Here is a 14,712-nt window from a genome sequence, read left to right as displayed (position 1 = left end):
GTCGAGTGGCTAGCGCATGAATCGAGAGGTTCTGGGTTCAAGTCGGGCCAATAAGAAACTCAATAGCTTTGATCGGGGGAGAGCGTGATTGTCTTTCAGCACCCTTTGGTCGACGCTTCCTCTTCACATAAATTACATTGCAGTTAATGTTATATAAATAATAATTAACACATTTATAAAAATCAAACAACGTTTATACCCCTGGAAATTGTTTTTGGAATTTTCGCGCCCGTTTCTACATGGCGCCTAGAGCGGTTGCTCCTCTCGCTCTACCCCAGGGCCCACATCGAAAAACACCAACTAAACAACTTTGACAACGATATCATTGGTAACCAATATTAATTGATGCGATATCATTGGTCGAGATCTTGAATAATCTGTGATATTCACTATGGATTCGCGAAAAAATGGCGTTTTCAATGTCCGCGAAGTTGTAATCGGATCTTCGAAAGTTAACGTAGTTATAACTAGAGAAGTGGAATAGTGTTGTATTATAAATAAAGGTAAATTAAACAAGAACTGTTTATAGAGCGTCATACAGTAAAACAATTAGAAAATCGCATGCAATTTGTAAATCTAAGGTTTGTATACCTTTCCTACTCCGATTGGAATAGGGTATATACATATACTATCCTGTTCACACTTCTGCATAATATACATATATATAGGATAAACCTGTTTACAGAAACAAAATAGCTCGTTTAACAGTTCACCCGTAACTCTACAGGTTTCGACAATTTCGACTGATAATAATTTTCTGAAATCAATGATAAGAAAGAGATATCAGAACATGGATTGTACATAAGGCAAATAATGTTTTTCTATGAAAATATATTGTGTTTATTACGGATGTCAAATATGGAAATTATTCATAATTATGAACAAATTAACTCGTATGCTATTTTCGTACTTCGCCATAATTATATAAACTTTTTTTTACGATTATCGTCACTAATTATAATTATATGCAATGAAACAAATTAAGGAGCCACCAAACTTGGGAGCTAAGATGTTATGCCCTAGTGCCTGTAATAAACACTGACTCACTTACCATTCAAACCGGAACACAACAATACCAAATACTGCTGTTTTGCGGTAGAATATCTAATGAGTGGGTGGTAGCTACCCAGACGAGCTTGCATAAAGCCCCACCACCAGAAAGATAAAAAAAATAATTCAAATTAACGTATAACACCACGAGCCGGTTGGCGTGGTCGGTGGATGCTTGCCTTTCACGCCGAAGGTTGTGGGTTTGATTCCTACCCAGGACATATATTTGTGTGCATGAATATGTCTGTTTGTCCTGAGTCTGGGTGTAATTATCTGTATAAGTATGTATTTACAAAAGTAAAAATAGTATATGTAGTATATCAGTTGTCTGGTTTCCATAGTACGATTTCTGTACAAGCTTAGTTTGGTATCAGATGGCCGTGTGTGAAAAATGTCCCAGGACATTATTATTATATAATTAATAACAAATATTCAGTATAATAAATACTAAATGTTTTAACAGTATGATAAATTTGATAATACCTGTATATTTTATTTATAACTTGTACAAGGCAGATTGGAATGGACTTGCGTTGAACCGGTGCAAATCCTTATTGAGTAGGCGCCATTCCATTCTCAGACGGACAGAGCAACTGCAATATCATAAATATAAGCCTACGCATATCTTAGAATGTTTCAAATTGATTTGAATTAAGTTGCCAATTTTGCGGTCTATGACCAGAATATCTTACTTTCTATTTATGTTTTATAAAATAGACTATAATTGTGTTGATTAATTCGATATGAAGGAGCCTATTACAGTCGAATCTAACAGTTCACCGTCAGCAGATAAATTAATACCAAAAATTTATTTATTTAAATTATTAAGTTGACTCTAGACATTTTGTTTCCATCCATGATCCTTACTTTCATCTGACAAATCATTTTAATGACAATTCATTCTGTTATTGTATCTACCACCATCAACCTTGGGAACTAAGATGTTATGTCCGTATGTTTAGTTGAATTGGCTCACTCCCCATTCAAACCGGGATACAACAATAATACGTACTGCTATTTAGAGGTAGAATAACTGATGAGGGGGTGTTACACACCCAGACGGTCTTGCCCTAAGGCCTACCACCAAGTAAAGTTTGAGTTACGTTAAAGTTAAGTTATAAAAAAAATCTACAAATATTTACGTCTTCTACCGGCAACGAATATTGTTACGGTACGGTCAACAGACCGATTATTTATTGGAATTTTGTTTTCAACAACAAGCTTAATAAATATGCGTTCGTAACTTTACTATTGTGTTAAAAATGGCGATCGTTTTTATTAGAACGCACTAATAACAATGGTTCGTATAATAATCTATTAATTCAACCGGTCAGTAGCCTATTTTGGGGTTAATTTATTCATGTGTAGGCACACACTGTAGAAACAACGGCCGGTGTCTAAATAAGCGAAGCTAATTCGGACTATCAGGACACTTGCACGGGTCATTGACTATTTAGAACATAAGCAACGAATCTATGTGTGTGTTACATAGGTACATGAAACATTAAATCAAAAAGCGTTTGGTAAATTATTTATTGCTTTTATTATTTTTTGTCAATCTTTGACAGGAATTAAACCACATGCTGTTTTTCTCTGCGATATTTTTTTAGTGGACTCGTGTTTTCTTTTGCTTAGTTTGTATTTATAATTCATGTTGCGTTTGGTAAAAGAAACAATGAAATAGCCTACATGTGTTGCGTTGAAGCTGCGTGGTGAAATGAGCTAAAACTTAGGCAAGCATTGAATTTTTCATTTTCCGCGATGGAAATGATCCTGAGAAAACCTGCATGTGTCGGATGAAAACCTTCCACATGTTTATCCACCAACCCGCAGTGGAGCATCGTGGTGAAGTAACCTGCAAACCTCCTACTCTAAAAGAAGAGGCGCTACTTTTATTTAAATAAAACTTCAATAATAATAATAACGGAATATTACCTTGTTTCAGATAATTGAAAACGGTGAGGAGTGGTAGTCGGTGGTATCTAAATGATGGTCGCGGAGCTCACCGTGAAAAGCCGCGCCCGGCAGGATGGCCGCGCTCTCTTGCTATCAACCTTGTCGGTCGCACCTCGCACAACCTGCTAGGTAAGCTAACGCCAACGCAAACGTTTGACCAAATTTGGTTTGCCATGATTGAATCAATTGATCAATTGATTTCTAATCTAATAAATGCATTTGAAAATCGAAAATGGTCGCACGTTTAGTGTATGCTCAAAAATATGAATGGAATCACGTCCGCCATTGACTACACTGAAAAAAATTAAATTCCATCCAAAAAAATGGATAAATTACGATCACAAGCGATATTTGTTTTCAGAGCTTTTATTTCTACTACTACGTATTAAAATTTCTATTGATAATTTATCAGTGACTCATTATCTGAATTATTACTGTCCGTGTTACATTACAATTGTATGCCTATATAAAAATAACTGGACCTATTTTTGCTCGAAGGTGTTTTAACAACGACGACGATCACTCAGCGACACTATCAATCCGTAGACGTCAATTCGTTGAAAGATGTCACGAAGCCCGTACTGGTCGAGGCAGGGACCTCATACCTGAGGTATCCGTCAAGAGGACCAGGGAGGAGTTGGCTAAGCATGCGGCACAAACGCAACAACTGACCAGGCGGCTGAACGTCGAGTCAGGATGGTCGAAAGTTGAAGAGGTCAGGAAGAAGTTCGAGGGAGCTGCGACCTCGGCTTCCTACTCTCGCTCCTTTGAATCTCCGCCTAGGTAAGAAATACTGCTAAAGTACATTCCAATGGCAGAACGATCACAGACAAAACGGCCTTAATTTTATATACTCCATGCGATTTTTTAATTGTTCTGTTATATTATGCACTACAAACAGTTCTTAATAAATATATCTTATTTATAATACAACCTACCACCACTTAACTACTTATATCCACTTTAATTGTACTTCCAAATTCCCCATAACAACTTTGTCGATATTAAAAACACAATTTTTTCACGAATCAACAATGAATACCATAGATAATTTTGTAATGCTAATTCAAGATCAGGGTTGTTTTATTATCTTTACTCGTCGTACTATTGAAATCACCCGCTGAAATCTGTATCCATTTTGTTATTGTTGAACTAACCAACCAAAGTCTGGTAGATGCATAGATATTCGAGGTAGAGCCAGACTAAAGCGTTCAAACATATACAGTAATGTAAAAGTAATGTAATTGTCTGCTTTTTATAAAGATTAAAAATTGTATTTGATAAAAAACGAAGATTTCATTTTTGTCTATAGACACACATTTTTAACAATTTTTAAATGTGAACAATATCCATAGACTAAAGCATGTAAACCCGAAATTTATAATGATGAAAATATTGCAGACGTCGTCTAGCGGACTCGTTATTCGCAAGTTTTAAGCTACCGCGTCGGAAGGAGATGGCGACACCTCGCTCGCTCGCGCCGCAGCCGCAGCAAAAGCGGAAGTCCGCAGTCGAGTTGCTCGCTGAGACCAAAGCGTTCTACGTGAAGTCGGAAACTGTGCTTGATCGAAAGCAAGAGCTCCCTTTGAGGGTATGAATTGATATTTAACTTCCATTATATAACTAGACTTACATTTATTTTAAGTATAAAATATTTTTATCTATCTTTCTTCAAAGGACCGTCAAATGGCTGCACTGTCAAGTTACCTTTGCCTGAATTAGAGCAGAGAAAAGAGGCTTTTGAGAAAAGCGCTGCTTTATTATGCCTCGAGGGAAATAGCAATTACCTACTTTTCTGGCCTCGATAATACGTACTTATTAATATTTTTCTTGTTATAGTGTTTGGTTGTTTTAGGTAAGCAGTGGTTTGAGTCAGGCAATAGCTGCCGGGGGCTGTCATCTCGTCAGCTCCGGCACGCTCAATAATGACGCCTGCTGTAATCCTTGTAAGTTCTACCATTTGTATTATTTGGTTGGTATTAAGGGTAATTTTTAAGAAATAGGTATATGATGGTTTCATACTTCTTTATGTAATCGTTATATAATCGAATTATTCTTACACAAACAGCGTCATAGTTTATGAGTAAATTGATTTATATATTAATACAAGTGAACTCAAAAACCCTCCTGCACCTGGGGGTCTTAGATCCAAAAGCAGGGTGAAAAAATAGTTGAAGATTGTTATACTTCCGTGCCTCGGAAATCACGTAAACTAAACGTGAACTTTCCGGTCGTATCGGGCTGGCTATTCAGAATGAGGGATAAAATTCACTGCTGACCAATTTCCAACTCATTTACTTTATGATTATGTAACAAATAATATTCAGATGCAACGACAAGAATAGCAAGTACGCGGCGAGCAGTGAGCGCGGGCGAAGGTCTGCAGAACACTTTGAGGCGGCTTCTCGAACATTCTGACAGCAGAGAAAATGTTTACTCACCGGCGTATGTCTGTGAGTATATTCGTGTTTTGCAAAATATATTTCTTTCTCTTCACATAAAAAAAAAACAAAATCATGAAAAGTGTATTGTCTTTTCTTTGCGATTAATGTACTTCGCTTGACATATACATATATTATAGCTTTAACCAGGCAGCGGTTTTTTTATCAAGTATGTATTATCTTCAGCTCAAAAAATGTTCACCGAAGCACGTCGCCTCAAAGATTCGTATCCGGACCGTGATGTGTCCCGGTCGCAACACACGTCCGGGACATTTTCCGGGACGTCATCGTCCGGAACTTCAGGTTCTAAACACAAGGAGGACAAGAACCGGCCCCTGAGCTTTGGTGACGCAAGGGTTTTCTTCCCGGAGTCGTTCGTGATACCGAGGCAGAGACCCAGTGAAGTTATTATTAAGAACACTTATTCTATACGTGAGTGTCCTAATCTGGTTACTTTTCTATTTCAATACTACTAGAAAATTATTTTCGTGTAATAAATTACATATTTGGCTTCGAAAATCTAACCTGCGTGTTGGATATATTGAAAGTGATTCTTTCTGTTATTGAAATACCGTAGGTTAAAATTATAGTGTAAACAATAATAATTCATAATTATAATCGACGGCTTACAAGAAAGAAATAAAAAAATCAAATAAAGAACATCCCTCACCAATTCAATGTTGCCATTCGTCATTCGCAGCGAGTCCCCAGTCAAGTCCACACGCGTTGCCCGACGACATCTCCCGCAGCGGGGAACATATCGTCGCGATCAGTCCCCCAGCTGAATACGCGCTCTCTGCTCCCAGATATATTAGGTTGGTATTGTTTACATATATAAGAGAACTATGTGTTTTTCTTAATGTTTATTCTAATAATAATACAATAATAGCAATATAAATGTAAATTAACAATATTTTTTTCTATAATTTTTAGATCTAATTCTCACTCCCAACCGAGCGCACGAGAAGATGACAGCACCAATATTAATAGCCATAAATCTCTTCCCGATTTACATGCGCAAGCGCATGGCTATCCTGAACAGTGAGTGTTCTTTGTAACTCTAAGTACATATTCAAATGAAACTGAAGATTAGTTAATAGTCTTAATGTTGGTCCTTCGAGCCTGATTTTGGTTTTTTCTTTCAGCGTCAATCAAATAGTCGTAGGTACAGAGTCCATCGGTCGTTCACCTCGTAGACGACGCCATTCTGCTCATCACCGTACCGCTTCCTGCTCGTCTAAGGGTACCAGGTGAGTGTTGTTGATTAAGTTAGTGGGGAACTATATGGAGCAATAAATAATTACTTCAATACTTACTTAAAATGTCGTATTTATTGGCATGCCTAGTGCCCTAGTGCCGTTCATTTTAAGCCTTACTATTTTTAGTATTGAAACTAATACATGAAATATCGCATCGTTCCCCTCTTTCTGTATATAAATATTAAGTGTTACCATTATGACTTATATTACTTGTGTTTGTTTAAAAAAAATAGTATTCGTTTGTTTAAAAAAGATTCGTTTTGTTGCTAGATCGAATCACTCATCGTTGATGTCATCTTGCGATGCGTTCTCGGAGCACCCGTCGCCTGGCGAAGAAAATTACCAATCGTATAACAGGTAACACACGTTTGAAAATATTGTAATCATAAAAGTTTGTTTAATTTAAATAATGAAATGCGAACAATCTTTGTTCATTTTTGCTTTTGTAAGTTTTTTGGAATTTAGGGCTAATCTGTACACTAGTGGTAGGGCTTTGTGCAAGCTCGTCTGGGTACCACCGATTCATCAAATATTCTACCGCAAAACAGCAGTACTTGGTATTTTCAGCCAGTGTAATTACAGACACACACATGCGCATTGGCGATGTAAGCGATGCATTTCTTACAATGCCAATGTATATGGGCGTTGGTGACCACTTATCAGGTGGCTCATATGCTCGTCCGCTTACCTATACTATAAAATAAAAACTTTATATACCGTATTTTAACTCCGAATATATTTTTTTATTTTATCATACTCCTGTACTCACTAGATTTAGAAGTTTTAAACCCGAATGTAATCATGAATGTGTGACGTAACACAACTCAGCCGCTGCGGCTCGTCGTTCGCGCGCGACTCGGGCGGCTCGAGCGGACACTACACGCAGCGCAGCGCGCCGCCGCACGCGCGCGACCACGCGCACCACGAGCGGAACCGGTACACGAGATATTTATTGCGCAAACGCAGACACGCACATATTTTTAAATCGAACTTTATTTAATGTAACAAAAACAAACTTACTTGCAACAAATCAAGCTATACGTATTATATTTCTTAATTTGAAGTTAATCGTTAACCCTATCGTCACCTCAGAGGCTACACGTGGCAGGCGAACAACGGCAGCGCGCTGGAGCAGTGCTACGTGTCGGCGCCGCCGCAGTTCCAGGACGGCGCGCCGTCGCCGCCGCCGCCCTACGCGCCGCACGCCGCCCACGCCGCGCACGCGCACGCGCGCGTCGGGATACACTTCCAGGTACCGGGACCTTGTCCGCCCCCACGGTCTTCACGGAGACTAGCCGGCGCAAGGAATGTTTTAGTGCAGGCGCGTGTGTGCAAATTGCTATTATTTCTTGGATAATCTTGAAGTCAAAAACTTTATTCAATATAAAAGTGTTGCCACATGTTCAAATACATACCTTAGATTTGATGAACAAACAAAAAAAAATTTAATGTCAAACAAGACGCTTTCTGAATTTGGTCTATAAAAATAAAATGTTTATAGGAGATACTTAAGTGTCATATACTAATTATGTTTTAACCTTCTCTGAATATATATAATTTCATTCGATTTTCTCATCTTTTTTAAATGAATGTTTTTTGTTTTATCCTGAAGGCGAGCGCCCCACCGCCCCAGTTCCAAGACGAGCCGCCGCTGTACGACTATGGAGACTACGATTGCACATACAAAACCCCTTTGAAGTGTCTAAACGTTAGCAGGAAAGAATATACCAGCACAAGGGAATATAAAAGGTGATGTTTTATTGCTATTTAGACAATTGAAACATACATACAGCCTTTTTAATTATTTCCAATTAATAGAACTTCATCTACAAATATTTATACGGAGCAATATAAATTTATTACTTAGGTTAGGTTTTAAGTAGGTTAGCTACTCTTTTATTAGATATTTCACCGACAAGCAGCAATGCTTAGTATTATTGTGTTCCGGTTTAAAGGGAGAGTGAGCCGGTGTAAATATAGGTAGGCACATCACATCTTAGTTCCCGAAGTTGGTCGTGTACTGACGATGTCTATGGTCGATGGTGACTAACCATCTGGTGGCACACTTGACTGTCTGCTCATCTAATACATTAAAAATGTATATGTTTATACATTGTTATATATATTACCGGTTTCATTGAGTGGAGTATATATAAATAAATAACTTTGACCTTGAATTAACGTGACAATGTCATAAAGCCAGGTCACACCCCCTTTTAGAATACCTGAATACTACCCGCATAATAGCATAGCATGGCTTAACAACTTATTCGAACTACCGGCCAAAGCAGTTGTAAAAACAGGCAACCCTTGACCACAGAAATAGAGCCACTTTCGTTGTCACCTAAAACAAATGCTTTCATTTTTACGTTATTATTTATTAACATTATAATTTTTTCCAAATCGTTACTTTTACGTTAGTTAAAAGTGCACAGAGGTTCAGCCTTTATTCTAACTCGATTAATGTAAGGAACGTACGTAATGTAAGGTACGTGAAAAACGTTTTCAATATTTATTAAAAATATATAACACGGGTCTAATTATACAGATTTTTATCTTTGTTACACTTGATTAATGTACCGTTAATTCGTTGTAGATATCACGAGCCGAGCACGGAACTAATAAGCAAGCAACCCCAGTACCAAGAAGTGCGCATGCGCCCGCGCATGGACGACATGCAGGAATACGTCAACACTGCTCAGGTAAAAGGAAAAGAATATAATCATATCAGCCGAAAGACGTCCACTGCTGGACAAAGGCCTCCCCCAAGGATTTCCACGTTGGCCGGTCTTGCGCTGCCCGCATCCAACGGCTTCCCGCGACTCGTTCTAAGTCGTCGGACCACCTTGTAGGGGGCCTGCCCACGCTGCGGTTCTTCCAGTTCGTGGTCGCCATTCGAGAACCTTTCTGCCCCAACGTCCGTCGGTTCTGCGAGCAATGTGCCCCGCCCACTCCCACTTCAATTTAGCAATTCTTCGGGCTATGTCGGTTACTTTGGTTCGCCTGCGGATTTTATCATTTCTGATTCGATCTCGCAGAGAAACTCCAAGCATAGACCTCTCCATTGCCATTTGAGTGACCTTGAGCCTTCTTATGAGGCAAAGAATATAAAGAAAATACAAAAACATGTTATTGTACATGTTATTGTATTTATATGGTGTCCTAACAATGCTTACCATTGATACCTGATTATTATTTCCGTCTAATGAATAATTTTGTATTGCTTTAATTTTAACGGTGAGTTATGAATTGATGTCACAGTCACGAGAAACATAACCTCTTGGATTCCATAATTCGTGGCGTATTGATTGGTTTATATTTCGGGGTAGTGTGAATTCGGTCGTGGCATTTATTCAAATTAATAAAAAACTTGCTCGCATTTGTACTTGCAACCTAATGATATATTGTTCTGTTAAATAACATTTATCGACGGGATTAATTTCGATTTTCAATATCCATTGTGAATAGTAGTACTGAACAAAAACATGTATTCATTAAAAATTCGTATTCGTTTCGGTGTACAGACAAACAAAGAAATATACATAAATAGCGAATTGATAAATGTCTACTGTATATGAATGTTCGTTTTTTTCCCAGATATGTCCTCCGGAAGAAGTGACGTCACCGCTCGGTACTTTCAAACGTCAAAGATGCCTTCGCTACAAGCAGCGCCGTCCGAGACCCATTCTCCGCTCGAAATCAGACATATCTGACAGGTGACGATTCTATACTAGTGGTAGGGTTGGTGTCAGTCGCCTTATTACAATTCTGGTTGTAAGGGAGATCATTTTCAATAACTTAAAAAAATACCACATAACCTTGCTATTAACTAGTAATTTTTGATAAAATCCAATACGTTCAAATTTCCTTTCTTTATTATAATCTGCTCTAGATATAGACGCGCAGATGGACGAAGTCCCTCCTCTGCGCCATGCGAGGGTGATGACTCTCCCGAGAGTCCGTCGGGGGAGTCCGTGAGGCTTCAGCAGTTCTTCGACTATTTGGGGATGGACTCGAGACAGTACGACGCGTTCATACGTGATGGAGACGATGACAGTCCTGTGTTTTTCTCGTCCGCGTCTACCATTGACTCGAATCAGATAGCAGCGGCTGCGGACTACACGGTGAGACTCGTATAATTATCTTAATAGATAAAATGAAAGTTTGTCTGTAAGTTTGTTCTCTATTTGTTACTAAACCATTCATTCGATTGTAATGAAACTTTGGTGAAGTGTTCTTCGTAGACCCGTGAAGGTTCCGAACCAAAAAACAAAAAGAATTGTTCTTTCGACAAATCTAAAAAAAATGTGTTTAAGAACAAGTCATTCAATATGTATTATGCTTTGTTCTAGGTCCAAGGTCCTGGTATCCAGAAGCAAATCTACCGCAACACAGAACCGCCAAGCGTAGTCGAAAGAAACGCGAGGATTATTAAATGGTTATGCCAGTGTCGTAAAGCTCAAATGCAACCGCCTCAATAGACCAAAAAAAAACAAACACAAAAAGCGTTTTGTTTTATGACTTTTAAGGGTTTGACGTTAAACTTCAAACGTGCGAAATAACCACAGATAAATATTTACACGGTTTATTTGAATGTATTTCGGGACTGATTTGTGAAATGTGTGATTCAAAATGTTTTTTGTAATGATAATATCGTTTTTCTTGTTACGCTATATTGGTAAGCAAAACCGTTGAACAATAAAAAAGGTTTTCTTTTTTTTTAATTGAAAATTTTCTTGAATTCTATTCATAATATAAATTTTATATTATTATATATTTAATATGATTGTTAATTGAATTTATCAAAAACTAAAACTAAATAAATATTAAAACTAAATATTATTAAAAAAAACATTACTACATTATTATCAAAATCAAAAAATGATTTAAGCGGTCTTGTTAAAATTCAAAAATGTCTGCATCGACAGTTTTTATTTAAGTTTACAATTTGATTTAAGTTTACTCGAAACCAACCAACAATATCAATAAAAAAAATTAGATGTATAAAACTTTGAAATTGACTATTTATAACTTAAACCTCGTTTACTAATTTAGAAAAATTAAAATAACAGTAGTCGAAATTTAAAACGTTAATTTTTAAAATTCGAATTACAATAATAGTAGTCGAAATTTAAAAAGTTAATTTTTAAAATTCGAATTACAATAACATTAGCCGAAATATTAACTCTGTCTATGTTGCTGCCAATATTTAAAAAAAAAACTTTTATTTTTAATAATAAAAAAAAAAACAGTTTTATCAGTAATAAATCACTACGTAAATCAAAATGTTCTAGTCAAAAAATTATGAGTAAATCATGCAACGACCATTAACCTCACAACAATTACATATATGTATATATATGTATTTTTAAATATTAAAGACGGTTTTTTTGTAATCATGATATAGATCATCAAAGAATTATATAAAACATTTGGCATCTTATTTTACATAGAGCGTCTGTAGCTCTAAAAAATTTACTTTAAAATAATACTATTAAAAAATAGACTTTTACTATAAAACATGTGTGACCGCAGCTTCATATTTTATAAAACTTTATAAAATTCGTTTTCTGTCTATAATTGATTTAATATCAATGAATGATTCTCCTTTGTAAATACCGTACCGTAACAGCCTGTGAATGTTCCACAGCTGGGCTAAAGGCCTCCTCTCCTCTTTTTGAGGAGAAGGTTTGGAGCTTATTCCACCACGCTGCTCCAATGAGGGTTGGTAGAATTCACATGTGGCAGAATTTCAGTGAAATTAGACACATGCAGGTTTCCTCACGATGTTTTCCTTCACCGTAAAGCACGAGATGAATTATAATCACAAATTAAGCACATGAAAATTCAGTGGTGCTTGCCCGGGTTTGAACCCACGATCATCGGTTAAGATTCACGCGTTCTTACCACAGGGCCAACTCGGTTTTTTTCAAATATAATAATTTTTTTGTAAATATGATAAAGATTAATTTTAATCATTATTTTGAGCTAACTCAAGCCCGAAGTACATATTCTAAGGACAAACAATAAATTGTATTTTTGTCTTTAAATCTACGTACAAGTCGCGAGCTTAGTATTAAAGGTCAAACTAGTTATAAAAATAATTAAAAAATAAGGCACTAAGTTGCTAATCTCGCTAGATAGTTGCCTACTAAAATTCGTATTTTTATTATACTATACATACTTAAAAAAATCGCAATTATATTTGAATGGCAATAATTTCACAGTAAAAAAACAATGTGATTTTATGAAGGTATTATTGAGATCTTTTCAGAACATATTTTACTGTGGCTTAAAAAATCTAAATTATATTTATAACGTTAATTTATTCAAATATTGATTTAATCTATTTCGATAGAGGTAACACTCAAATTACTCCTGCCTTTGTAAGCAAGCTCAATGTATAGATTAAAAATGTTTTGAAAGTTTTAAAAGAAATAAAAATATCACAGCAAGGAGCCAATTTTGTTATTGTTTTTTTTTTTTTATTTGAAATATTGGACATGAAGAATTGTGTTTGGTTTATTAATACTTTTCTCATTTTTGTTTACTCTGTGTATACTTTTTTCATATATTTATAGCTATGGTTTCAAAATAATCGATTCCTTTTTTAAATTTATGCGATATAATTCTGCGTAATCTGAATATCTCTAGATAATAGATGTAGCCAATGTTACTATTAAATTACTGGTGGTACTACGATGGTGATATTGCTCACTCGGGCAAAGTTAAATAATTTAATTTTAATATTAGATTATTTTCATGTGGCTTTTAATTTACTGAAGAGCTTGTGGCTAAGCTCATGCAAAAACTATACAATGAAATTTAATAATTTATCGGTATTTATAAAAAAAAAATGTTCCTGCTACGGATTTGGTCATTATTATTAAATATTCTCTATTTATAATCATAATTCTAACTTAAGATTAGAGAAATTAATACTGTCGATGTAAATATATTTACATCTTGTGATTCAGGAGCACAAAATAAAAAAAAAAAATAGCTGATACCCTTTTCTGTGCCAATTGGATTTTTTCTTTATCAAACATTCGTCATAGGAGAATAGTTATAAAAAGTCATCTATAATGATTTTTAACATTAAAAAATCATAATTTGTATTTGTTTAAAGTTTTAGACATGCTGAGAGCATACTTAATGCGACTAAATCGAGATAAATGAATAAAAAAGCAGATAAAAACAAAAAAGTACAATTACTGGTTATAAAAAAAAAACTAGGATAAAATTAATAATTTAAACTGAGAGAAATATGACAATATCATACAAACGAAATACTATTCTAAAGCATAATATTAATGATTACAAGGTAAAGTAGCGTTCATAATGAAATCGTTGAAAATTTATGTGTTGTTACTTGCTATTGCTTCTTGTAAGCCAAAGTAACGAAATATTATAATAATTTTTGTTCACAACAGAAGGTTACATATTGCAGAAAGTTATCTCATCAAAGCGTTAACAACACAAAAATTGACAATTTTTCATTCGTTTACACAGCCTATTTCAACATTACTTTGAAACTATGGTCTAATTGTAAATAAAATCTTCTCGTTTTAATATAGAAATAGTATTTAAGTGTAATTGTTTTCGAAAGTGTAATTTTTTTTCTATATTTTTTCTTTACTTTTACTAAGGTCTGATAAATTCTGGCAATACCTTATGACATTAAGGGTTTGATTAATTCATTATTATCGATTGATTTTTAAGATTTGTTCATATTTTAGGTTTGCATTTAATATTTTTTTTATTTTTATATATGAAAAATAACGTTATTACGTCATTAAGCAATAGAATATGAATTTTTGGAAATACAAATATCATATACAGTATGCAATCTATTGTATATGAAATTAATAATTGTCCATATACTATAAAATAAGAAAATAATTCATCGATTTAATTCATTGTATTTTTATAAATATTGTAATTAATAAAAAGCTCTGGTTACATGTACACTTTAAATTTAAACTTACTATATATACTATACTTTT

General features: G+C 35.3%; 1 protein-coding gene across 3 annotated transcripts in view; it reads left to right on the top strand.

Annotated features, from left to right (window-relative positions):
• Positions 1-11,227, top strand: part of LOC126777348 (uncharacterized) — a 49,453-nt gene extending 38,226 nt beyond the window's left edge. The window contains exons 2-18 of one of the 3 annotated variants that reach the window (XM_050500361.1): positions 2,996-3,135; positions 3,505-3,789; positions 4,408-4,597; positions 4,862-4,952; positions 5,334-5,459; positions 5,634-5,879; positions 6,148-6,262; positions 6,381-6,488; positions 6,593-6,697; positions 6,977-7,063; positions 7,535-7,642; positions 7,799-7,958; positions 8,319-8,455; positions 9,303-9,408; positions 10,304-10,422; positions 10,605-10,830; positions 11,059-11,227. In XM_050500361.1, coding sequence (XP_050356318.1) covers positions 3,080-3,135; positions 3,505-3,789; positions 4,408-4,597; positions 4,862-4,952; positions 5,334-5,459; positions 5,634-5,879; positions 6,148-6,262; positions 6,381-6,488; positions 6,593-6,697; positions 6,977-7,063; positions 7,535-7,642; positions 7,799-7,958; positions 8,319-8,455; positions 9,303-9,408; positions 10,304-10,422; positions 10,605-10,830; positions 11,059-11,187 — 2,394 coding nt within the window. In that variant the 5' untranslated portion in view covers positions 2,996-3,079 and the 3' untranslated portion in view covers positions 11,188-11,227. Of the gene's footprint in view, positions 1-2,995; positions 3,136-3,504; positions 3,790-4,407; positions 4,598-4,861; positions 4,953-5,333; positions 5,460-5,633; positions 5,880-6,147; positions 6,263-6,380; positions 6,489-6,592; positions 6,698-6,976; positions 7,064-7,534; positions 7,643-7,798; positions 7,959-8,318; positions 8,456-9,302; positions 9,409-10,303; positions 10,423-10,598; positions 10,831-11,058 lie in introns of all 3 variants that reach the window. The other 2 variants (XM_050500360.1, XM_050500362.1) reach the window with 2 other exon arrangements.
• The last annotated feature ends 3,485 nt before the right edge of the window (positions 11,228-14,712 follow it).

This window comes from Nymphalis io, chromosome 22 (genome assembly GCF_905147045.1).
Source record: "Nymphalis io chromosome 22, ilAglIoxx1.1, whole genome shotgun sequence".
Taxonomy (NCBI): domain Eukaryota; kingdom Metazoa; phylum Arthropoda; class Insecta; order Lepidoptera; family Nymphalidae; genus Nymphalis; species Nymphalis io.
Note: the sequence above shows the minus strand (reverse complement) of the source record. Positions and strands in the feature narration are given on the sequence as shown.